The sequence below is a fragment of the Etheostoma spectabile genome, chromosome 22 (genome assembly GCF_008692095.1).
Source record: "Etheostoma spectabile isolate EspeVRDwgs_2016 chromosome 22, UIUC_Espe_1.0, whole genome shotgun sequence".
NCBI lineage: Eukaryota > Metazoa > Chordata > Actinopteri > Perciformes > Percidae > Etheostoma > Etheostoma spectabile.
Window position 1 is genome coordinate 21,400,440 of NC_045754.1, and position 25,550 is coordinate 21,425,989.

General features: G+C 41.0%; 1 protein-coding gene across 1 annotated transcript in view; it reads left to right on the forward strand.

The window, feature by feature from the left end:
* The window catches only part of LOC116672026 (partitioning defective 3 homolog), a 398,621-nt gene that overhangs the window by 256,830 nt on the left and 116,241 nt on the right, over positions 1-25,550 (forward strand). Inside the window, 3 exon segments of the mRNA XM_032503572.1 lie at positions 7,584-7,732; positions 11,358-11,396; positions 21,618-21,845. Of these exon segments, the coding sequence (XP_032359463.1) occupies positions 7,584-7,732; positions 11,358-11,396; positions 21,618-21,845 (416 nt within the window).

Genomic DNA, 25,550 nt, shown 5'->3' on the forward strand with positions numbered 1-25,550 from the left:
TGTGTGTGTGTGTGTGTGTGTGTGTGTGTGTGTGTGTGTGTGTGTGCCCTCATTGTACCAGCATAAGTAATGCCAAAGTAACATGCACACACACACTATTGCCACACAAACCAAAATACACTCACTGACTACATTATTAGGTACACCTTGCTAGTATTGGGTTGGTCTTTGTTCATTTTTTTGAAAGTCGCAGCAGAATTCCAGACTCAACAGAACAAGCAACGTTTTTTGAATCTTCTGTTGTTCAATTTTGGCCTCTGCCAATTGTAGCTTCAGTTTTATCTATCAACTCTAACTAGGACTGGGCGGTTATTCCTACATTTGACTACAGTTTTAAAAGGGCCTGCTAAAAAAAAAACTAACAAAAGAAGACCAATGCCGTACTGGCATGGCATCAGTTTTGTTTGAAAAGTGCTGGGTACAATGAGGCATTCATTTTTTGTTTCTCTTTTGCACAGGTAATTTTTTGAAAGACGCTGTCCTGTAGCTCACTAATGTAAACAAATAAAAATGTGTACAAAAAGGTGATGATGTCCGGCCCGTTTCCTGAAGAAGAAAGCCTAAAGTTTTCAAAAAGCGTTGATTCATGCTTCCATGTCATGACATGACGTGACAGACTCAGAGAGAGGAGCTACGAAAGGAAAATAGGCCTGGCCTACCATAGGCTACGTGTTGTAGTTCAGTGGGCTAAATGTGTGGCTATGCCTTTTGCCAATATTCTGATTTGATTCCCAGTACAAGTGAACATATCTACACACTCCACAACTCCTGCAAGTTCTGCACTATAAATTTCACCAAGATTGAAAAAGCAAAAATATCTGTCGCACAGATGAACGCTGTACCACACCGTGAGCTGACTGCTCTCACTTCACAACAATATGCATCCATGCAGTTGTTGCAGTGTTGTGAACAGAGAAGTGTGTAGCCAGCGCAGCAGCAGAACGGCTGTGTCTGTGCCTGCCCCGTGGGGATAGAGATTTTTGTGGCTTGGTTGGCATCTGTTGCTCAAGAATTATATGTGTTGTGAACTTTATTTTTTTTTAACTAAATTGAACTCAAGGTTTTCAAAAAAGGGATGGTACAAAATGACTCTGACAAAATGTGATAGCTACCGACCGAACTCGACGCCTATGGCCACTGGATGTAACTTTAATTTCCGTTCTTTAGGTAAGAGCGAGTGAGACTGCACCTGGATGTGAGCGAGAGATGTGATCCATGACCAGATTATCATAGTTCATTAAAATGCAGTGAAGTGACAAGACAGACATTTTATCCGTACATAAGAAGGAAGTTGTAATGCTGATGACCTGCCGATGCTCACTCAACCGGCGCTAGACCCGTTCTTATGAGTCAGCCGTCCCTCTCTTGGCAGAGAATCCACTCCACATGGCAGTTCATACACTTCACTGATAAAACTGAATTGTACAGAAAGCATCGGCTTCTTGATCTATGACAGGGGTGGGCGATTCATTTTTACCGGGGGCCGGATGAGCAACCCGAGCACTGCTGGAGGGCCACATCGACAATATTTCAATTCAATTTTGCTCAATATTATTTTTGATATAATGTATAAATAATAACAATAATAATAATAATAATTTCATTTAACCTAACTTAACTTTATACAAAAGCAGATTGCTTTTGATGGTTTTATTTAAACTCTTAATCCTTAAATAATTATATTAAGCTATGTGAAATTAAAATAAGAAAACAAAAACAATCATTGAATCACTGCAATTTATTTTTAACTTGTTCACACTCCTCCCTTGCTCTTCATCAGACAGATTCCGGTATTTATCCTCGTCGTGCTTCGTCGTGTAGTAGCGATTCAAATTATAATCTTTAAACACAGCGACCTGTGCACCACAAATTAAGCACACGGCTTTACCTTTAATTTCTGTAAAGTAGTACTTGGCAGTCCATGTCTTGTTGAAAACACGCATTCGTCATCAACTTTTCTTTTTTTAGCGTGAGCGGGCATCTCGGGGGTAACCGGGCATCACTCGTCGCTGTGCACCTTCACTCACAGGTTACGCACGGACATACGTCTATAAATAACACTTTTCAAAATAAAAGCAGCACAATTGTATTGCACGCACGACATAGATGTTTTTTAAAATGTATTTTGTAATTTGTGATTGCCGCTTCACTCACAATCACGAACGCGTATGCGTCCACACGGAAGTAATACAAATAACGCTTTTCAAAACAAAAGCAGCACCGTTGTATTGCACACTCGACATAGATATATTTTTAATTTATTTTGTAATTTAGGATTGGCCTCACGCGGGCCGGACAGGGACGCACAAAGGGCCGGATGTGGCCCGCGGGCCGTAAGATGCCCAGGTCTGATCTATGAGCTCTCCCTTTCTTTTTATCAGTCTGTTATTGATGTTAAAACAGTTAAAGGAGCTTTCTAAAAAGCTCTTTTTATTTTATAGAGGCAATTTAATTAAGATACATATTGATTTACATGTGTGGATTTAATGTTTGTGACATCTCATATGCAGCTTTGACTTACAACAGAACATTTAGCCCACTTTCTAGAAAATATGTCATGGTTTTGTGTGTTCTGTTTCCTGTTTTATTTTTAAGTCTGTCTTTTCTCCCTAGCCTGCCTTATGTTTTCCCGCCTTTTTTGATTCTTCTGCCCAGCCCTAATGTGTTTTTCACCTGTTTCCCCAGCCCTAGTGTCACCTATTGTCCCTTGTTTCCTCATTACCATGAGTCTCTGTGTTTTCTTTGTGTATTGCGGGTTCATTTTTTATTTAATTTTCCTGTATCCTGCATGATTTGTTGCTTTGTGGTGTCAGGTATTACTCTGAGTTTTTTCTTGTGTTTTATGAGTGGTGTACTTTGTGTGCCTTCTCATTCCTTGTTTTCTTGCTTCCGGTCCTGTGTGCTTTTGGGACTTCTTTTATTTAATAAACATCAAACTCTACATATTTGGTCCACCCTCATCTATCCCTGACAAAATAACGAGATCTGAAAAATTGTGGTATGAGTTTTGGTTGATATCGCTCTGCCCTCACTCAAACCAGTCCATCTCATCTGCTCTCAACATAGCATTTTTTACCCAAAGAACAGCAGCTAACTGGGTATTTTATTTTTTTCAGACCATTCTTTGTAAACTCTAGTGATGGTTGTGCGTGGAAATCCCCGTTTATCTGCAGTTTCGGAAATACTCAAACCAACTCAGAACCAAGCCATGGTCAAAGTCACTTAAATCACCTTTCTTCCCCATTCTCATGTTTCAATTTCAGCAGATTGACCTGAACAGTTGCTGCCAAGCGATTGGCTGATTAGATATTTGCTTTAACGAGCGGCTGAAAAGGTGTAACTCATGAAGTGGCCGGTGGGTGTACAGTATGTGCTGGTCCTTGTCAGTCGCACTCCCATTCAGCAGAATGGAGAAGTAAGTGTAGCAAAACTCAATTAAAGCGTCCGTACACCAGGCACTGAATAACTGAGGAGATCTAAGCAGGAATTAACTGACAAACAAAGAGGTCTTAAGTGATCTTGTTCTCTCCCTCTCCCTGTCTCTATCTGCAATTTCATCACAATTAAATGAAGATTATAGCACATCACAGGTGCACCTGCTCCTCTGTGAGGCACTGATGGGAACTTTTTTTTCTTCTTCATTTTTCCTTATACCCAGGTTAAAGTCAGATGTTTATAAGCGCAAAGAAGCAAGTGAAATACAATTGGTAACCTGAGACATACTTTTAACAGTATATGCATGTCTCAGAAAAATTGCTTACAAAGATGGAAGCGAAGGCCTTTCTGTAACCCCTTTTTTTTTGCTTTGCAATGAACGTATACATTATTTCAACTATCTAGAGTCTGCTGGTGCACATGCCAGCAGAACAGGCCTCTGCAGTGACTTCTCATGCAGGGCTGTATGCAATGATTGAAGGCAGCTCCAAGCTCCCTGGCCCAGCTATGCATCCATGCGGTCAGCTGAATCGGCCAGAAGTGCCATTTCAGAAGCACCTTACCGGGGTTCTCCACCTCTTCCTTCTCTTTGAGCAGTTGAAACTAATGCACACCACCCCAGCCGCTAGTCGATCAATCCAAGCTGCACCTTTCTTAGAAGTAGGACACTTTGAGACTTACCTCTTTGGGGTTGTTTTTAAATGAGGGTAAGAAAGGTGTCAATAAAAAAAGAGAGAGTCATAATTCACGAGGGTAAATCGTGAGCACAGACGGCTTTTAGCACATACCACTTAGCAACAAGGCCGATGCGTAGTTTGACACATTTAACTTCCTGCGAGGGAGACGGAGACAGGAACAAGTTGATGTGAAATGCAAGTTAAAGCTGTGGATTTGCCTGTGAGCAATCCTCAGCCCTAGTTAATTTTAGATGATGGAAGGACTTTGAACAGGGCCTGGCTTAGCATCTGTGCTCGGAATGGAGGAAATTGCTTTTAAACATTGCTTTAGGAAGGAGAGATGAGGGAATGTGTTATCCAAATGGATTGGCCCACTGTTAAAGATAGGCCAGAGGCATGGATTGGGCGTATGGTCTGAGGAAGAATGTGTGCCACTCTGGAGATTATCCAACCTGTCTGGTCAAGCTATTTCTTATTTCCAGATATCCAGTACAATTTCATTGAGTATGTATCCAAAGTAGAGATGTTGCAATACCGATACCAGTATTGGAAAACCCTCTGATACTGCCTAAAATGCTGGTATCGGTATCAGAAAGTTTATGCACCAATCTGACACCACTTAATTTAGTCTCCAAGGAAACATATTTTAAAGTACGTTATTTATGTTATCTTTACATTATGTCTCACTGTCCAACTGGATAGTAAAAGAAAGTTCTTCGGGGTTTATTGTTTTTTTGGTTCAGGTTTCACAAAAAGTACAAAAAAGAAAGAAATCATAACACATCCATACAGGGATAGTAGTATACAGATGTTAAAACATAATTAAATATGTGACACACTGATAGCAGATTGATACGCAATTTCAGGTATGAGAATTGCTACGGGGAAGCAAAAAATGGTATTGGACCATTGATTTGCTCTCAGTGTTCCGATAGCATCCGAGTCCAGTATGGGTCACACCTTCATAGCCTCAACCAGTGAAGGTCCTTTCAATTGGCTTTTCCATTACATTCCATACACACCAGTAGACTGAGCTCAAGAAGCATCAAAATCTGAGCAAAGAGACTTTCAAAGCAGTATCTTATTACAACGAGCATTCCTAATGGGAAAATACATAGCCAGTAGAAAGTGAATACGAGATCTGTAATTGAGTGCTGTACTTCTATTAATGGACTGTGAATCTTTGTGTGTCCGCTTTAAGTAGACTAGAAGATAACAACTAGCTGTGTCATGCCTTTAGTACATAAAGTAGCACGCCAATTTCCTGGCTTGTATTGTGTAGCATTTACATTTTACTAAAAGTGAATAGTGTATCATGTCATTTGGAAGACATATGCAAACTGAGACAATGGTTGGCAGGTAGGACTCCAGGGACACAAGTCAAAAAGGGTAGGAATCAGTGGTGTATGGAGACAGACAGAGACCTTATATGCAAGTTCAGAGAGCAGGTACCTTGAACTTGAAGGAATGCTCAAAGCAAAAACAATTGGCTACTTCTCTACAGGTTACCCATGATGCCCTACCTGGGTATTTAGTCATTGCTCTGCATTGAATTTGCACCACCGCTGGTCTGTTGCTCTGAACTTCACTCTTACTGCCCACAGATTTCCCTGGAATCGGATTCATCCCAACTGCGTCTGTCTGTAATTGCTCCCACAAATGGTCACGTACTCGCCCACTCTCTGTACCTTTGTGACAGAGATGTACATGATCCCACCTGATGGCCTCTCGCTTGTCTTTGTCTATGTTCTATTGGTGTTCAATTTGCCCGAAAAAAACACAATACTGGCAAGAACGAATGAAATCTAAACTCAGACTGGAATTACGTCCTTTCTTTCCTCCGCCATCTCAGTCACGCTCCGACAGATGACATTTGCGGCGACAGAAAAAGACAGGGCAGGCTGTTTTTTGGGCTTGGAATGATGAGAGGAGAATAGCGAACAATGATGAATAAATGAATAATACATCTGAGCTGTCATTTCTCTCTTCCTGCTCCACCTCCCTCTCTTCCTGTGTCAGATGGAGTTGGTCCTGTGAGACGGTCTGATCTTAGTTGGGATTGTCAGGTATGGTCGGCAGCAAAGTGACATGTTGATGCAGGCCCCTCGGTGACACATGAAGCACTTCTTGTGCTAAATGGGGTTGACAACCCAAATAAGAATTGTTTACATGCAAACAAGTGCCAGCAGGTCTGCAGTTGTTGTTTAGGGATATTACAAATAGTGAAGGGTTCTTGAAGGAGCATCTGCTCCTAAAGGATACTTTGTCAAAAAAACACATTCCTCCCTACTACAGTACTTTATTACTTCCAGCTCAGGTCAAACTACTTTATTCAGGATTTCTAAATATAAAATGGGAGGAGTATTCAGATCCTTTAAGTAAATCCTTAAGTAAAAGAACTAACACTGTAAAAATACTCTGTTACAATTAAAAGTTCTGCATTGAAAATGTTAATTAATTACAAGTATGTAGGTAACATTTGGGAAATGTACTCAAAATATTAAAAGTAAAAGTGCTCAATGCAGAAAAATCCTCACGTTTTAGAAACTGGAAAGGATCAAAACAGTTCTGTCAATCAAAGTGTTTAATCGTCTAATCATTTCAGCTTGCAGTCTATATTGTTGGGTAGTTTAATTTAATATAATATGTATTTTATAAACTACACAAGTTTTGTGTGCAAAAATCTTAATGTTTAAAGCAACTAGTAACTAAAGCTGTCAGATTAATGTGGAGTAAAAAGTACAATGTTTGTCTCTGAAAGGTAGTGAAGTAGAAAGTGGCATGAAAGGAAAAGACTCAAGTAAAGAACAAGTACCTTAAAACAGCAATGCATCTCCTCCCCTCTGTCTGGCAATATGTTCCCACCTTAATTGTGAATGTACTCTCCTGCATGCAAATCCCAGTGTCCCCCTCTCCCAACCTCCTTTCACCACTCCCCTCCGGTTTTCAATTAAGATCCAGACAGAGATAAAGGATCTCAAAGGGAGCACACTATGGTGGGCGGGGCTCCGCTGCAGCTCCAGACATGTAGGAGGAGGGGGGTTATTGAGTGGCCATGACCCCAGAACATCACCACCTCACTGGGCTATCACACATCTTAGCCAGGCCTCTTCTAACCAAATGTAGCACTCCCACCCAGCAGAGGTGGAGGTGTCCTTGATTTAAATAGTCATTGAAATGAAGGATTGAAACCTGTGTGTGTGAGTATTGAATATCAATGGCCATCATCTGAGAGTGAAGAAGTGTTTTTGACTGAAGTTGGGGGAGGTATGAATATTAATAGGTATATTTAATCTCACAGATTTATAGAGATTCCTTATAGCAATATCACTGCAGCTACATGTAAATTATTACAAAATACATATTTAATTGAATAATCAATGGATTCAAGGGTATGCTTTTGGAATGACTCTGCATTTGCCATGTCTCGTGCAATATTGTAATACGTGCTTTCTTCCTCGTGACCTGTAGCTCGCTCAGCCCAGACGCCGACCCTGACGGTTCGTTCCTGAGGGAGGGCTTCGGCCGCCAGAGCATGTCAGAAAAACGCACCAAACAATATGAAAATGCTAATGATCTGGAAATCATCAAGACGCGGAAGTCCAAGAGCATGGATCTGGGTAAATGCTATGCTTTTCTCTACACACATTACACATGCATGGATTCAAGAGGGTGTGATTAAAGGAAAAGTTCCACATTTTAGGAAATATACTTTTTTGCATTCATAATACAGAAAATTCTGTTTTCATGAGGTTCATGTATTGGACTGTTTATCAGCCACTCAATCCTCTGGTTGCCTGGCAACTGGTCCTGGCCAAGAAATAAAACTGCAAAGTGTTATTTTTACACATTGGTTTTTGTATGGATTAAACGAGCATAATAGATAGATGTCAATTAGTGAACTTTAGAGGAACAGGTAGGTAGATTTCCTTACCTTTTGGACAGAACCAGGCTAGCTGTTTCCCCCCTTTCTAGTCTTTGTACTGAGCTAAGTTAGCCGGCTACTGGCAGTAGTTCAATATGTAGCATACAGCCATGAGAGTGGTATCAATCTTCTCATCTAACTCCCGGCAAGACAAAGAATAAGCATATTTACCAAAATGTTGAACTTTTCCCTTCAAACACAACTCCAGTTTACCATAATTTAATATTGCCACACTCTTGGCCATCATATTTAGTGGTTACAATAACTCTGTACTTGCACTGGCCCGGGAACATGGCAACATCACTCATCACTAAGTCCAACAGGGCAAAACACACAAGCAGTCAGACCCTCAGGCAGGTTGTAAACGAGGGAACAGCTAAATCAGATTATCTTAACCACTTCATTTGGAGGGAAAGCCACAAGTAAAGGTACCTGAAATGTTAGTAATCTGTCAATTCATGGGGAAAGTGTGTGCACGCACAAGTATGGCAAGTACCAGGCCAAAGCTGAACCACAAACTTGGCCCTTTGCTGAATGTTTACAAGAGAGAGCTTGGGTCACAGTTCTGTTCATTCAAGTATGTCTGGCAAAACTTTGGATTTGTTTACACTGAAACAGTGTTGTAGTCAAGACCACCTAAATCGAGACCAAGTCATCGCCAAGACTGGTATCGAGACAGAGACCAAGACTTTGAGGGATTGAGACCAACTCAAGGCATGGCGAGACCGAGTCAAGACCAATACCAAGACTAGATTTATGTCAGACACCCAGAGCTTCGTCTCCTGTCTCCCCGCATTCATTTTCTTGGGAGTAAGTGTAAAGGGGGCAGGGAGAAGGGGGTTTACGGTAACAAAAGTCAAATTAGATATGAGTCATATTATTGGATGTATTCACAAGTTTAAACAGATAGACATGAATTAGAAAATGCTGACAGTATTTTCACTCTGTTATTATTACACACAGGCCTGAATTACACACACGCTCAATACCTATACATGCACTAACTAAATGGAGAGATGTCAGAGTCAGGGGGGCTGCCCATGGAAAGGTGCCCCGAGCCGTTGGGAGTTCAGTGCCTTGCTCAGGAGCACCTTGGCAGTGCCCAGGAGGTGAATTGTCACATTATGGGGATTTGAATCAACCCAATTCCCTACGGTTGTGGTCTTAAAATAAAATCCTCTTTATTCAAAACTTAGACAAAAAAAAAGTACTACAAGTACTACAACGCTGCACTGAAACTTGAATGAATAATTGTTTGACCATTCCCGGTTGAACACACTAATGTTTTGATGGACTAGATCTCTCTGTAACCAGTGATTCCTCAAGCACTCAATATCTCTCACATTTTCCTACTGTCTCAGTAAAGGCACAATAATGTGGGAATGGAGACAATTTCAAGAACAGAAATACGTCCAGTGTCCATTGGAGCATGTGTAAAACACAAGAAGGAAGAGCACAATGGTCGCTTTAGTGATGATGGGAAGAACTGCAAACCACATGCACGCGCATATACGTACATGCTCAAGCACATTCTCAAACACATGGACTGTTTCTAAAAAAGAAGATGTGTTCAGAGCATCTCCCACTGAGGCTGAAGCAGACGCTGCCTTCTCTCGGATCACTGACTATTCATAACAGATAACAGCCAACTGTATTCCACATGGAGCCCAGAAACCTGTAGAAATATTTGACTTTCCCCCTAGACTAGTGCATGTTCGCCCCACTGCACTCAGCTCTGTGGGGTCCACCTTCGCTGTATTAGCCCTAGACTTTGTCCACCCTTAAAACTTTTCTACAAGGTGAGCCCAGACAACACAAACGTTCAACAGAAAGTTCTGCTTAGGAGAAAGACCGTAGTTAGCCATTGGATAGGTTTCACTAAGCAAGTTGAGCATGAACATGTTGTCCATTAGGGTCTTAATGTTAAATAAAAATATAATTGGATATAATTGAGCACAGGAAGTGAGTAGAATGGACATGATGCTGTTAGAGCTCCATGATGGCATTCTCATCAGTGCAAATGCACATTTTATCAAAGAGTTTCATCAAAAAAGCTTCTTGATTGTCCCAAAGTGGCATCAGCATGTATTTGTTAATGTGATTAGTCCTTGAAAAAAAGCTTATTTGGACAGAAGAGACTAGTTCATCTGCTCATAAGACAATGCCTCGCTCTTGGGATAACCCCTCCTATTGATGTTTTACGAGTGTTTTATTGTTCTATTATGTCGTAGTTCTTAAGATCACTTTGTGCATTATTAGATGTAATTCAAAATAGCATTCCCCTCCACCACTTGCAGGGCCCAATTGAGTTTGTAAAACAAATCCTGCTGACAGAAATCCTTGCCAATATAAAATCATAATCCATCAGTGAGAATATCACAGCGTTCACATTGTGGAAGGAAATAACCAACTTGTTCCTCCCACATAATAACTCTAGTAGCTGACATGAGTTCCTGGAGGAGAAATGTGTCTGTCAATAAATGGAACACGAGCTCTGTGTTCAAATTGAAAACTACATATTGTGATTTGGTACAGATCTGATGTCACATAAGTTCTATTTATCTTGAAGGCACACACTGCTACAGTATGTTGATTATTTTAATGAAATTATTACATCAAAGGCACATAATGAAAGATGGCCCATGGGTAATGTATAATAGAGTTGAAAATTAAATGAGCACATAGTGCCAGCGTTAATACTTAAGCCTTTTCATTGGCACACTGTTGGACATTGAAGTTTTTCTTCAGAAGTTAGTTGAATTAGCAGGTGTAAGCATACCTATCTACATTCCATTAACACTTTAATAAAACTGCTCTTTGCTTTCAAAGCTACCTTGACTAAATGGTTAAAATGCTCAACAATGCTATCCCCCACAGACTCTCATTTCATTCTGTCACTAGATATTTTCGTCCCTCCTTTTAATCATGTTCCACTAGTTCACAAATTGCATCATATGAAATTCATGACTTTGAAGCCCACCATTGTTGAAATAGGCTAAACTGGTCAGACACCCCGCGGTTTAATCCCATTTAGATGGGGAACAAGATTGAGTGAGGAAAGAAACGAAAAGAAAGCAACGTGAGGTATCGTGGCTTGCAATAATACATTAGCACATTCTAGCCACTTCGCCTTGTAAGCCTTTTGATTGACAGGCCCTTGCACATTGTGCCATACCTATTCTACTTACATCACATTCTCAAATTATTCAGTATCAGCTTTGCACTTTCTGATTCTGTCTCTTTCTGCTTTGCATGTGCTCAATAACATGGTACAGTACAGAAGGCACTAACCACTCACACTTGTTTATGCTCTTTAACAGTAGCAGATGAGATTAACTGCAGCACAACAACCAATGGAGGTAAGCAACCATGCCTGGACCAGCTCAATACTGTCATCATTATTACAGTGGACCACTATGATTGTTCAGATGGCTCCATGGGTCAATAATAGAGATTAGAAAAGCAGCCCCACACTTTCTCCGTAACCAGCTCATCACCACCATTATTGGCTGTGTGAACTTGGCACCTTTATATGGATATGGAGGGGGAGTTGTTGGAGGTAATTGCAGCATGATCAAAAGAGGGTTTTCATATTGCTGAGAGGGAGTTACATCGCGTTGAATAGAGACTTGGCAACTAATGCGGGAACCTGTGCCATTGTAATCGTTCCGCAGTGCAAATGATTGAAGAAAACACTCATTAATCCAGGAGTTGTGTACGGCTAGAGGGAGCCAGGCAATGGAGTGGCATTTGCAATGGAGAGACATTCATTGCCAGTTGGCCTCTTCAGCTGGCTGCAATTGATCCATCATAGGCAGGCTGTTTTGAGCTCTGGTTGGAGCATGTTAGAGTGCATTCACTCCATTAAATTAACACAGAATGAGCTGATGACTGGATCACAAGGGGATATTTTTTAAGGATTTCTGAGAGCACTAATTGGAAACTTTTGCCTGTTGTGTACGGGGATATTTGACAAACAAGTCACACGTGGTGTATCATACCATACCTTATTAGTTATATGACATTACATTTATGCAGAAATATAACATTTAGAGACTAGTGGAGCCTAGTCATGATGGTCAGTTCAGGCTCGGCATGGGAGTGGCCAGCTTCTGCATATTACAGTAATACATTTTCTAGAGGGAGAGGGATAAACAGGTTTGAAATATAATTGTATGAGGTACACGGGAATCACAGGACAGTATCCAGCATCCTTGATTGAGATATTAACCAGTATAGTAACCGGGTATTGATGATTCCTTTGTGACGCATCATACAGAGGACGTCCTCTGTCCTGCTAATGATCCACAACTGGCAGAGAAATAGGAGCCTGGCCAACCCAGGGACGCCTTACTTACACTGGGATACCTGGACATGGCCTTCCCTTGACCACCATGGAGGCTATTTTTAACCTAATTACCCTTTTCCCGCCCTGCTTAAAGCCTTGGCTCTCTGAATAAATTATGTGTAATGGAGCCCCTGTCTGTACACAGATCTTTACATGCAAGGGCCCGTGGTGAATAATGGCTGTGGAGCATAGTTTTAGCTGCTCTAATTATACTTTGGGCTCCTGTTCCTGTAATAACAGCTGCTGATTTATTCATGGAGTTTGCCATACCTCCTCTTTAACATTTAATGGCAATGGATCTTCTCCAATTAACGATCCTTGCCCTAATCTGGCTAAAGAACACAGCACGTTAGCCAATCCTGTCGTTGGCCATGACAAAATTCCAGGGGCACTTTACCCCTATTTGGTTTGATTGTTTATCTTCTTTCTTTTTGTGCATTTCATTTTGATGATTTTCATTTCTCCTCCAGACGTGTGGGGAGTGACAAACTCATGTCTGTATGCGATGGGGGAATATGTATTTTCATCCCTCTGAATAAGAGGGAGATGAGGAGCAGAGCACTGAGGCTTCTGTTGTGTGATAGGAATCACATAATAGACTGACATACAGAGAGCTGTCCGTCAAACTCTCCCAGGAGAGCCTGGACAGCTGGTTCGAGGCAGCCAGGGTCTATGGGCAAACTCCCTCTCTGTGCCTCCCTCTCCCGTTCTCTTTGTCTCTCTGCTTCTCTTAGTCATTCACCACTGTGACTAGAAACAATGGCGAAGGGGATTGTGGTGCTGAATACGGAGTGGGAGGATAATTCCCTGTTTCTGATTACAGCAGATGTCATTTGTGTTCCCTTGAACTGTTGCATCCTTGTCCTGCACTGAAAAAAATACATGTTGGATTAACTTAATTAAATAGTGGACATTGGTTGCACACAGTTGTTTTGCTTTGGCAGAAAGATTAAACAATTGAGTTAAATTAACACAAGGTATTCTTTTTTCAATTCACCTGGTTTTTTGTGTTGTTTACAGAGTGATTGAAACATGTTTTGATAAAGTAATTGTGCTCTTGGAACATTTTAATCCTTCACATTTCATCACGTTATTTCAACATATTCAATAATTTTATCCAATACTTTTTGGGTCACTTAAATATACAAATTTTTTCAAATATATAGTAGTAAATTCTAGTGTCAATTACACTATTTTTTTGGCACTAAAAAGATTGTATTGTTCTCTAAAGATGGTGCCTGTAACCACTAGTAACCTTTCAAAGAAAATGTCTAATTTCACTGCAGTGACAATAGGTAAAGAATTGAACGACATTACTGTTTACTGGTAAAACAATTAAAACAGTGAACAAGTAACGTCAGTTTTTCAGTGTTTTACCAACTCAGTCACAATGGAACTGGACATTTTTCTTTGAAAAAGGTTTCTGACAACCATCTTGAGAAGAACATACAAACTAATGTTCAAGGTCTCTATTGTCGAGATAAATTAAGTAACAATTGTAATTTAACCTTCAATGTAACTATAAAACAGATTTAAAATGCAAAAACATGAGTTACCATTCCAGCAATCATTTATTTTAATGTCAAATACCTTCTATTAACCGCTCTTTATCATTAAAATGACCCATTTTACCAGTTGCTTTTGCAGTTGAAAAACCTTATTCAAGAGCCCAAACTTCCAACACTCACAAAGAATCTGGTCATTAACTGACATTCAAGGTTTAAGTGTCCCCTTACGACACAGGTAAATATTTCAAAAAGTTACGCTGCCTTCAGTCCGGCCATAAATTTCATCCTGTACATACATGGCTTGCTAAGCATAAACCATCTCGGGTCCCAAGGTGGGGGCGCACACAAAGAAAAAATGTTCCCTATAAGAGCCAGTCTGAGTTGTATTCTTAGAAGTATTAAAACTCTTTATGCACTTAATTAACCTAAAGACCCGGGTTTTTCAGGGCCCCTGATGGCAGTATTCGGGACTGTGTACAGTTCTAATCCCTTCACCTGTAAGACAATAGAAACTAAGATGAAGAATCTGCCAATCAGAGTCTTGTAGGGGGGAAAAATACTGGCCCGTCCACATGGCCGTAAAGGAACGAACACTTGGCCTCACGTGCAAAAACAACAGTGAGCTCTCCTTACTGGAGGAGGTCTGTCTTAAGCTCTGGGCTTTCCTTGAGAGTTAAGTCACACCCAAAACCCATTAAAACCTTTTGAATCCCTTCAAAATTTGTAGCGGAGCTGTAACGGATCCCTCATCTTCAAAGAGTAAACAAAGTCCAACAGCAAGGCTGTTGATGGGCCATGCTGTCCAAATCTTGAAGAACCACCACACCCTCGATGATGATGCCAACATCAGAAAAGTCATGCCTGGCGTCTGTTTGGTGACTTTAAATTCCCACTGTCGTTTTCATGATGGCATCGCGCGCAGGGGGCCTCAGTCATGTCCTGGTTAAAGATAAAAACATTTTTTGAAGCTTTAAAAAAAAATAAAAAATAAACTGATTGCATTTGAATGCAGCAATTGCTAGGACCCTTTCAATCTTTACAAACTAATGTAAAGATTGAATTTTCATCTACTTTTTTTCTGGAACTTGTTTCATTTCTTGGATTTTTATCATTAACCTGGATTTATCCAAGTCCCAATTCTGCCTTGTCGGGATGAGGCTCAGGTAGTGTAGAAAGATGGTGGAATTTTTCCTTTTTTCAAAAAATTTTGAATTGTTTGTCACACTGCCTATTCCCAATGTAAGAGACAAGTTTTCAGGGGGGTCAAAATAGGTGGTTTTCACTTTCTAATGGGGGACTTTGGAGAAAAAGGGGAAACGTTTTGACCATTTGTTATAATTCACCTTTTGTACTCCCGCCCCAAAGGGACGTGGGTCTCATTCAGATAGATCCCAGTCCTTTAATGTGGGACTCCCTTCTGGCATCAAGTCATCCTTAAGAAATAAAACCAAAAAAAAAAAAATTATTGAACTCAAATTTTCAGTAGCACAGAAGAAAATGATCACAGACTGACTTCAGTCAGCATGTGACACCAGTACCTATAAAACAACAGACTACCCGGTGGACTGGACTTTATATCATCTCAGGGATGAGATGTATTACATATAGGGTTTTTTTTTTATTTGAAGAAAAAAATTCTCACATTGGGACAGTGAATGCATGATTAAAATGTATCAGTAATCAGTACTCACAGGTAAAGGGAGTGCGCTCAGCAATGCCTGATATACATCTTATATGACCTAATGCAATGCAGATCCACTTTATAGTAAACAATGTAGAGTTTAAGGTTCTTACTATCATCATGGCGCTATGACTTTCAGCTTTTCCCTGCTCCCCGGCCGCTTTGCAAAACATTTGATTGTAGAGGCATGGTGGGATGCCTTTAAAATCGCGGGTTTTTCTGAAAAATGAAAAAATTTTTACGAATTTTGAAGACATTCTAACATCAAATCTATACCTGCCCGCCATATCATGGCGTGTACTGTGCATGGTAATCTCTGGGCTCTGCTATGGAATATTTGAAAAAATCCTAATAAAGTCAAGCATTACTTTCACACATCTCATTACACAACTAGTCAAGGCCGAAATTTTTATTTCCCCCGTTTCATCAAAAAGGGCGGTTGTTTGAAATTTGCAATCCGGAACACTCACGTTACAACCTATTAAACTTTTAGCCTATGCATTTTGAAAGTGGGAAAAACGAAGGATTCAAAAATTAGGGTAAACACGGTTCAAGCAGGCCCCCTTTAATATTTAAAATGTATATTTATATACAAAATTTAAAAGCAAATACATCGTCTGGTCTCACCCAAAAACTTGAGCCCACGATCCATCCAACTGACCCAGGTGAAATGCCCGAGTTGAGTTTGCTGTCAATCGCAGCAAAACAGGAAAAAATATTCTAGTCATTACAAAAACTATATTTCAAGAACATACATTAGGTGTACACTCATGGCAACTTTTTTAGGTACACTGCATACAACATTGTAAAATATCAAATAATGAATGGATTATTGCCTTCTCTAATGTGAACAGAGGACTAACCCTGTTCCATGTTCAAACACTGGGCTGACCGTGCAAAGCCAGCAGCTTGTGTCCCAAAAAGAGTGTGTAGGCTACGTCAAGTAGTGGCAGGCCCCCACTACGTGGTATTAGGCTCCTACCGCTGCTTTTCACAGAGCAGACCGTTAATGTTTTTTTGAATTTCCTCTCCGTCTGCTCATGGTCCCAGCACGGTGTGTGTGTGTGTGCGTCGCTAACTTAACGGCGCTGATAACGTTAGCTAAGGCTGCTCGACGGGAAATCTACTAACACTACGGTCACGGTTGCAATTTACACACAATGTAATGAACAGTCAGTTGGCAAACCATACTAACAGAAACAGACTAATGAACACCGCAAAGTTAAATGTGAGAACGGCTCCCGCGCAAAAAACTAGCTAGTAATTCAATAACATGGTGATAAAATAGCGCGAGCAAAGAAACTCACGGTGCCTATTTAAAGTTACGTAGTAAATCTCAGGGCCCTTAAACTACATTTGGCTGAGCTTTATCAAACAGTATTAATTAGAAAATCCATATACTTACCCCACCGAATGTGGCGTGGTACAGGACGACGAGCCCTGTGACCGTTACCTGCTTCTTCTGGCAACAATGTAAAGCGCACCAGACGAGATCACGTGCGGGGTTTACGAGAATTACATCGCTTTTTATTGACTCACTTCATGCCAAAAATGATCTGAACAAATTCACGTACCCCCTTTGCATATTATGTAGTTTTTACACTATAGAGTTTCGTTTAACTTTAAAACATGAGTAATTGTGTTAAATGATCCAAGACATTTACATAAATCCAAGAGTAGGCAGTTCTTTTTTTTCAGTGTGGCGGTCTAACTTGCAGTCCCATTGTGTCAAACATGTACCCTGGCTTCTGTGTGTCCGCTCTTGGCAGGGTTTATACATAAGCTTTAAAAAAAACAACTCAAATTTACATGGCATTTGCACAGAGTTGATTGAGTTTTATCCACAAAGTATGAAAATTATGGAATTTTCCTGCTACACTGTGTCTATGTTTCCTTATTATGTTATTTTTCTTTACTGTCCTCTCTTGTCCTTCGCATGATGTGATTACTCCCTTTGAGCAAATGAATTACATGATTTTTACTTACATTTGCTCGGTCTTGTAAGGCTGTCCATGCTTTCTTGGCATTACAATTTGTCATAGTAATCAGAAATGGCCCACCTCTTCTGGGGAACTAGGCAGTAAAATGAATCTTCTCTTTCTGCAACCAGAGAGCTTTTAACCCCCTAGACGTTTGTAGCGTACAGTAAAGTTTCATTTTACTGTCCAACGCAGCCTGAAGGCGCACATATGAGCTCGTCCCACTAAATGGGTAGCAGCATTATAGGATTGGTGTTCATTTATTTTGAATGGCTTTTAGGATTGAGTCCAGGCTCTCTTGGGATTGGATATTTTTATTAACATTGACGAAAAGCAAGGGAAAATGGTGTGTTACATACATAACAATACGTTTACCAGTCTGGAAACCCAACACCACAGGGTAACTGCTGACCTTTTAGCCTATTTGAGTTTTTTGACACCAGATCTATAGCAGCCACGGATGATAGAGATGAACTCATACTATCCGTTAGGGTGCATTGGTAGCAAATGCAGCAGAAAGGAATGTCATTGTGACCCTAAAAGTCACCCCAAAAGTAGCATGTAAACTTTAATTTTCCTTAAAATGACAAGATGATTGAAATAAGAAATCCATCTCTGCTCTGTCCTCTGCAAGTAGCTGTCTAGATGGTGTGTGTTTGAACTGTGTGACTCAGATAGCTGGCTAATCACCAATGAGCTGCTGCAGGCTTGCTTGGTTAAGGGATCAAGAAGAGAATAGCAAAGGGGTTCAGCCAGCACCAGAGACAAGCTGCCACTGGGAAAATGATAACAGTATCAGCTTTCCCTATATGCAATTCTGCACAGTGTTGTTATTTTACTCACTTCTTTCGTAATCTCTTCACTTATCCATACCCTGTTTTTGCAACCTTTGTTTATTCACACTTCTTCTCCTCCTGCCTCCTTTTCTCCAACCCATTCTTAGTCCCAACTCATCAAATTTGGCTGATCTGAGGATATACAAGCAAAAGGCACCCCTTAGCGTTTGTATAAGACCCACCTAGCCTTCAACTGCTCAACCTTGTGAGATGACGTTGTATAAAGGGCGACAAAGTCAGCTGCAGACGATAATAATAAAAGTTGTCCACGAAAGAAGGAGGTCGGGGTGGATGGATGTGTCAACCATACAAAGGACTTTGACCCAGGAGAACACTGTTGGTGTCCCATTTGTAACCATAAGTCAACCCTGACTTATTTTACGTTATGTGCTTAACCTACGCAAGTTAGGTTACGTACATAACATACTTCACTAAAGTTACATATGCAAGTTACGTAACAAACTTACTTATTTGAATCCAAACCATAATCTTATCCCAAACCTAAAGAAGTAGTTATGTTGCCTAAACCTAACTGTACCCTGCACGATGAAAAATGACGCCAACAACTCCGAGGGGTGCTGCCCAAGCGGCTGATGTGACAAGTTGGGTGGGAGAATGTGTTGGTCTCTCATTCATTTAAACAAATGTATTTCAGAGGGGGTAGGCCTACTCCAAGCAACGGTCACAAATTGTTTTCTTTTTATGATGGTGGTTTGTTTTCTTTGCCTGATCTGTGTTTGGCCATGCAACCGTCCAGCTAAAGATCCGCTGTGATCACCCAGCAGCAGTGGGTCATGCCTCATTTAGGCCACTTTAAACATGTCAAGGATCTTGTTGATGGTAGCTTACATTGAATTATGTGTATGTTACGAATTTGTGCCTTTTGAGAAGTCCCTGCATGGGGCACAAGCATTCCAACATACAGCCAGTGTCTGCATGTGTGTGTTCTACTCAGTGGGCGTAAAGACAAGACCTTATAGCAACATTTGTGATAAAAACCAACAGAAAGAGCTTGTAGGAGACGTTTATTTACACCACATGAAGTCACAGAGGAAACGGCAGCACACTCACACTACATGTGGAGGGTCTATATGGTCTCCCGGGAGACATAACGATACAATGCTGTTCTGTCCAGACTCCATCGACATGTGCCATGCCCTCAGAGAGTCAGTGAGTCTGCTAAAGTAATTGAATCAACAGTGTATCCATTATTACTGATAGTTTCCTCCACAGACGTTTACATTTAACAAGGCTTCACTTGCACATATTCAGAAATCCAACTTGTTACATGTGACAGCAACCTACTGCACGCTAAATGGAGGCAGAATAAAGGGGACAGAAAATCAACCAGGCTGCTTGTTTACCAACTGGCGGGTAAGGTAAGAGCTCCGGGGAACTGACGGACGCTCCCTGACAAAATGAAATACCAATACCTGAGTCGCGCTCCACTTACATGCCCTAAACAAACCCCTGGCAAGCATTGGAAAAATAATTACAGCTGTCCGGGGCCTGGTAACAGTGTTGACTGTTCAACATTCACTTTGCTTTCCACACAGGTGGTCTATCAGCTTACCCATCAGTATCATGTGAGTCCTTTTAAGGTGATACTTTGTTTACAAATAGGATATTTACTGTATGCGCTACTCCAATTAGCTACTTTGCAATTATATCTCAAGCCATAAGAACCCTAGATTTGTGATATGTACAATATAAATGTTAATTGTATTTACTTTGTATAATTATTCAGTAAGGTGTATGTCACTGGTCCTGTGTTATGAAGACATTTTCTGTCTTGCTCATTCTAAAGTGTGTATTGTGCTGCTATGTGCAGTAAATATGTTAAAGGTCCCATGAGATGGTGCTCTTTGGTTGCTTTCATATAGACCTTAGTGGTCCCCTAATACTGGATCTGAAGTCTCTTTTTTATAGACCTTAGTGGTCCCCTAATACTGGATCTGAAGTCTCTTTTTATAGACCTTAGTGGTCCCCTAATACTGGATCTGACGTTTTTTTTATATAGACCTTTGTGGTCCCCTAATACTGTATCTGAAGTCTCTTCTATATAGACCTTAGTGGTCCCCTAATACTGTATCTGAAGTCTCTTTTTATAGACCTTAGTGGTCCCCTAATACTGTATCTGAAGTCTCTTTTATATAGACCTTTGTGGTCCCCTAATACTGGATCTGAAGTCTCTTTTATATAGACCTTAGTGGTCCCCTAATACTGTATCTGAAGTCTCTTTTATATAGACCTTAGTGGTCCCCTAATACTGTATCTGAAGTCTCTTTCCCAAAATTCAGCATTGGTGCAGAATTCCAGCCACTAGAGCCAGTCCCACTATGAGCTTTCCTTAGGATGTGCCATTTCTGAGTCTGTAGCTTTTGAGGAGGCAGGCTGGGGGAACACATATTAATGTTAAAATGTGAAATTTTCATGCTATCTATTGGTTTCCATGTGTTCTAGCTTTGTTCCACAGGCGGTCTGTGGCAACTCATGTTTTGGTGGTTTTCTCCCATCAGGCTAATCAACATAAGGCCGGTAAAAGAGCCTTGCTCTGCCTTCATGATGTGCTGTTACCTGCTATCTAACATCTGCAAAAACTACAAAAGACTGCAGCTGTGAGATGTTGTTTAGACTAGTGCATACAAGAGGATGGTGTTGGAAATGAATGGACTTGGATTTGCTTAGTCTAAATGCCATCACCTTCTCTTTTACTCAGCCTCTCAGAGAAACTAAGAGAGAGAGCAGTGAGAGGGCCACCTACGGAATGGTTTTAGGTTAAACATTTGGGGAACTTACAATAGTTTACTTTAACACTCTGATCGCTCTGGTGCTGTTGTGCATTGCTATCTTTGATATTGGCCCATTTATATGTATTATCTTTCAGCCATGTAATTTAACTGTGAAGGCACAAGAACAAAGGTTGAATTATAATACTCAACAGGAAAATGTCTCAGTAAAGATATAATACTCTGTTCTCATTTCACACACTTCATTGGCCAGCCAACGGCATCATTTGTTTTTCATGTTAATTGCCAGACTCGCACCTTCTCTCAGCTTGCCAAGTATGCCACATACCATCATCCCATATGAAACTAGCAACACGTGAATGATTCATTGACACACAATGAGCTCAGAGATAATGGTTTTAGGTCGCCTTTGTGGATGAGTTAGAGTCACATGCTGTTAGTCGGCTGGCCTCAATGACGCTATTTCCTCTTTCCATAGGTTCGTCAGAGGTTGGACCCTCGCTGGGACTGAAAAAGTCCAGCTCCCTTGAAAGCCTCCAGACGGCTGTTGCCGAGGTGTCGATGAACAGTCAGATCAATGTTAACAGGCCGCGCTCGCGGATCGCTAGGGGCCGCGGCTGCAACGAGAGCTTCCGAGCTGCAATTGACAAATCATACGAGAAACCTGGTGTCACAACAGCAGAAGAGGAGAACATCATGGAGACATGTGAGTGTTCAGACACAAGGGATTCATGCAGGGTTTTTGTTTTTCATAGTTTTCCAAAATAATGTGTGTTATTATAAACTGTATAATAGCAGCGATAGTGGATCATGGCAAAAAAATTCAGTCAGTGAAATGCAGGCCAACTCAATAATGCTTCCCAGAGCTTTTTCAGGATGGCAGGATTCACTCCCATGTTAACTAGGTTAGGGATCCCCTTTTGCTGAAGAAATGTGTGTGTCATAAAGCACCTCTGCAATAAGCGTCTAGGTTACACTCTCATTAATATTCACATAGTTCATGTTGAGTGGAATTGTCAGAGACTGTGGCAGCATGTTTTCCCAGGAGCTTACATACTCTTTAAGTGCATTGCCATGTTTTTAAACAGAGTGCACATGAGGAAATATTCTGCTGTTTACAGCCATATATCAGACTAGCATTGCAACCATTTTACATGCAATAGCTTAATATCACAAAATTTCATTTAAAATGATTATGAATAAAATGCATGTCTCTGCTGCCAGTTAGTTTTGGCACATACCACTGTACAACTTTGCCAGGATTCCTCACATTTGTTCCTGCGGACATGACTGGGATAGAAAACCAGAATAACCTCACTTTGTTCTAAACTATGAAGACAACATTAGAAAGGAAAGACATGCCACCTTCCGTTTGAGTGAATATATCCATCCCTACTTGGTGTTTGATGACAAAAAGACATGAGTTCAGGACAGAGAGACAGCCGTCTTACGTTTTTGTGACAGGTAATAACACTGCAACACCACAAGAGTAATCACCAGATATAAATTTCCATTCACCATTAAAAGATTCCATTAAAAGAGCTGCGGGACATTTGAAAAAGAGGGAATTATTTGCCTGAAACGCTTTGTTCTCATAAGCTCTGTCGGCAAGCCACTAAATACAGTCTTATCTCAGCGAAGAAAAATGGGGGAAAGCAACCGATTTCCCCTGCCGTGGTATATTGCATTCTCCCCCCATGATATTCAAATAACTCTGTTTTTCAATTTAGATAAAAGCAGCCAGTCCGTGCTCGTCACTGAGGTTAATAGTCAAAGTTGACAGATAAGCTGCTGCTTCCTCTGCTCCCAGACTTTTATTTACATAAAATAAGAATGCCGCATCACCTAAAGAAAATGTGTCCCCACAAGATATCCTGCTGGGCAAAATGCACTTTCCCTTGTGCTACTTTGTGTTGCAACGTTTGCGGAAATAAAAAAGGAAAAAGAAAAATCTGCTCTGCTGAGCAAAAATCCTTTCTTTTATGTGTTGAATAAGACTGGCCATTTTACTTGTCTGTCATAACCTTCACTGACAGGCCAGCTTAAAAGTCCTTGATTATTAAATCAGGAAAGTTTAATGGTAGAGTTTTGCTAAAGTGGCATCATGTTTCCTGTGGTTGTCTGTCTCTGCAAATTATCTTTCAGTGTCCTGACACTGTTCCATGAAATTGCCATGGACGGCCTCACCTTTTGATGTCTTTTGTCTGTTTTTGGATCGGAGATAGCTAAGTTTCCTGTCTTGCTTTATTTGAAAGACTAAAATTAAATGGAAGATGACAAAATTGCATTTAAATTACGTATACCTTTTTGTTTGAACTCCTCTATAAGTCAATATGAGGCCTTTGTATTCCTTCATTTAAACAAACGTAAACACATAGGACTTGGCAGTATATCAATATTTTATAGATTATCATTTATTACATTTTTTATTGATATATGAGATTAGATATCGTCTTAAAGGTCCCATGGCATGAAAATTTCACTTTATGAGATTTTTTAACATGAATATGAGTTTCCCCAGCCTGCCTCTGGTCCCCTAGTGGCTAGAAATGGTGATAGGTGTAAACCAAGCCCTGGGTATCCTGCTCTGCCTTTGAGAAAATTAAAGCTCACATGGTCCGATCTGGAAGGTTACCTCCCCTTTCTCTGCTTTGCCCGCCCAGAGAATTTGGCCCAATCATGAAAGAGAGACATCATGGCTTTCAAAAGAGCAAAGTGGCAGTTGGTAAAGGCCACACCCCCAGCCTCCACCTTGCCCCACCCCATCTCCTCCTCAAAAGCTAACGACTCAGAAATAATAATAATAATACATTTTATTTAACAGCGCCTTTCTAACACTCAAGGACGCTTTACAGAGAATAAAAGACAGATACAGGGAACATAAAAGTGTAAGTAGTAATAACAAAACAAATAAAACAAAAAACAAAACAAACAAAACAAAACAGGAACAGTGTATTTACAGATAAGCGAGCTGGAACAGATGGGTTTTTAGTCTAGTTTTGAACAGAGGGAGAGAGTCGATGTTGCGGAGGTCGGGTGGGAGTGAGTTCCAGAGCTGGGGAGCAGAGCGGCTGAAGGCTCTGGTCCCCACGGTGATGAGTCGAGCATGGGGGACAGTGAGGTGGATAGAGGAGGAAGATCTGAGGGAGCGGGAGGGGACGGCAATGTGTATGAGTTCTGATAGATATGGAGGGGCAAGGTTATGGATGGCTTTGAAAGTATGGAGAAGGATTTTAAATTGTATTCTGAATTGAACCGGGAGCCAATGGAGCTGCTGAAGAACCGGGGTTATATGATGAAATGAGGGGGTTCTGGTGATGACACGAGCTGCTGAGTTCTGAAGAAGTTGAAGTTTATGGAGGGATTTTTGAGGAAGGCCAAAAAGGAGAGAGTTCCAGTAGTCAAGGCGGGAGGTGACGAGGCTGTGGATAAGGATGGAGGCAGTGTGAGGGGTAAGGGAAGGACGGAGGCGGTTTATGTTGCGTAGGTGGAAGTATGCAGACCGGCAGATATTATTTATGTGTGACTGAAAGGAGAGGGAGGAATCGAGGATGACGCCCAGACTCTTGACCTGAGGGGAAGGGGAGACCAAGGAGTTGTCGATTGGTAGAGAGAAACTATTGATTTTGGATAGGGTGGACTTGGTGGCTACGAGGAGGAGTTCGGTTTTATCACTGTTTAGTTTAAGGAAGTTTGAGGTGAACCAGTCTTTTATTTCAAGTAAGCAGTTAGTAAGGGACAAGGGGGGAGCGAGGAGGTGGGTTTGCTGGATAAGTAGAGCTGGTGTCGTCTGCGTAACAATGAAAATGAATGTTGAATTTGCGGAAGATATTGCCAAGGGGAAGTAGGTAGGTGATGAAAAGGAGGGGGCCAAGAACTGAACCTTGAGGGACGCCAGTAGTAACAGGGAAGGGTGGGATGTGAAAGATTTGAGTTGAATAAACTGAGTGCGGTCGGAGAGATATGAGCGGAACCAGTCAAGAGGGGTGTGAGAGATGCCGAGGGAAGAAAGTCTATTGAGGAGAATGGAGTGAGAAATGGTATCAAAGGCCGCACTGAGATCGAGGAGGATGAGGATGGAAATGGCACATAGTAAGGAAAGCTCATTGTGGGACTGGCTCTAGTGGCTGGAATTCTGCATCAAGGCTAAATTTTGGGAAAGAGACTTCAGATACAGTATTAGGGACCACAAAGGTCTATATAAAAGAGACTTCAGATACAGTATTAGGGACCACAAAGGTCTATATAAAAGAGACTTCAGATACAGTATTAGGGGACCACTAAGGTCTATATAAAAAAGACTTCAGATACAGTATTAGGGGACCACTAAGGTCTGTATAAAAGAGACTTCAGATACAGTATTAGGGGACCACTAAGGTCTATATAAAAGAGACTTCAGATACAGTATTAG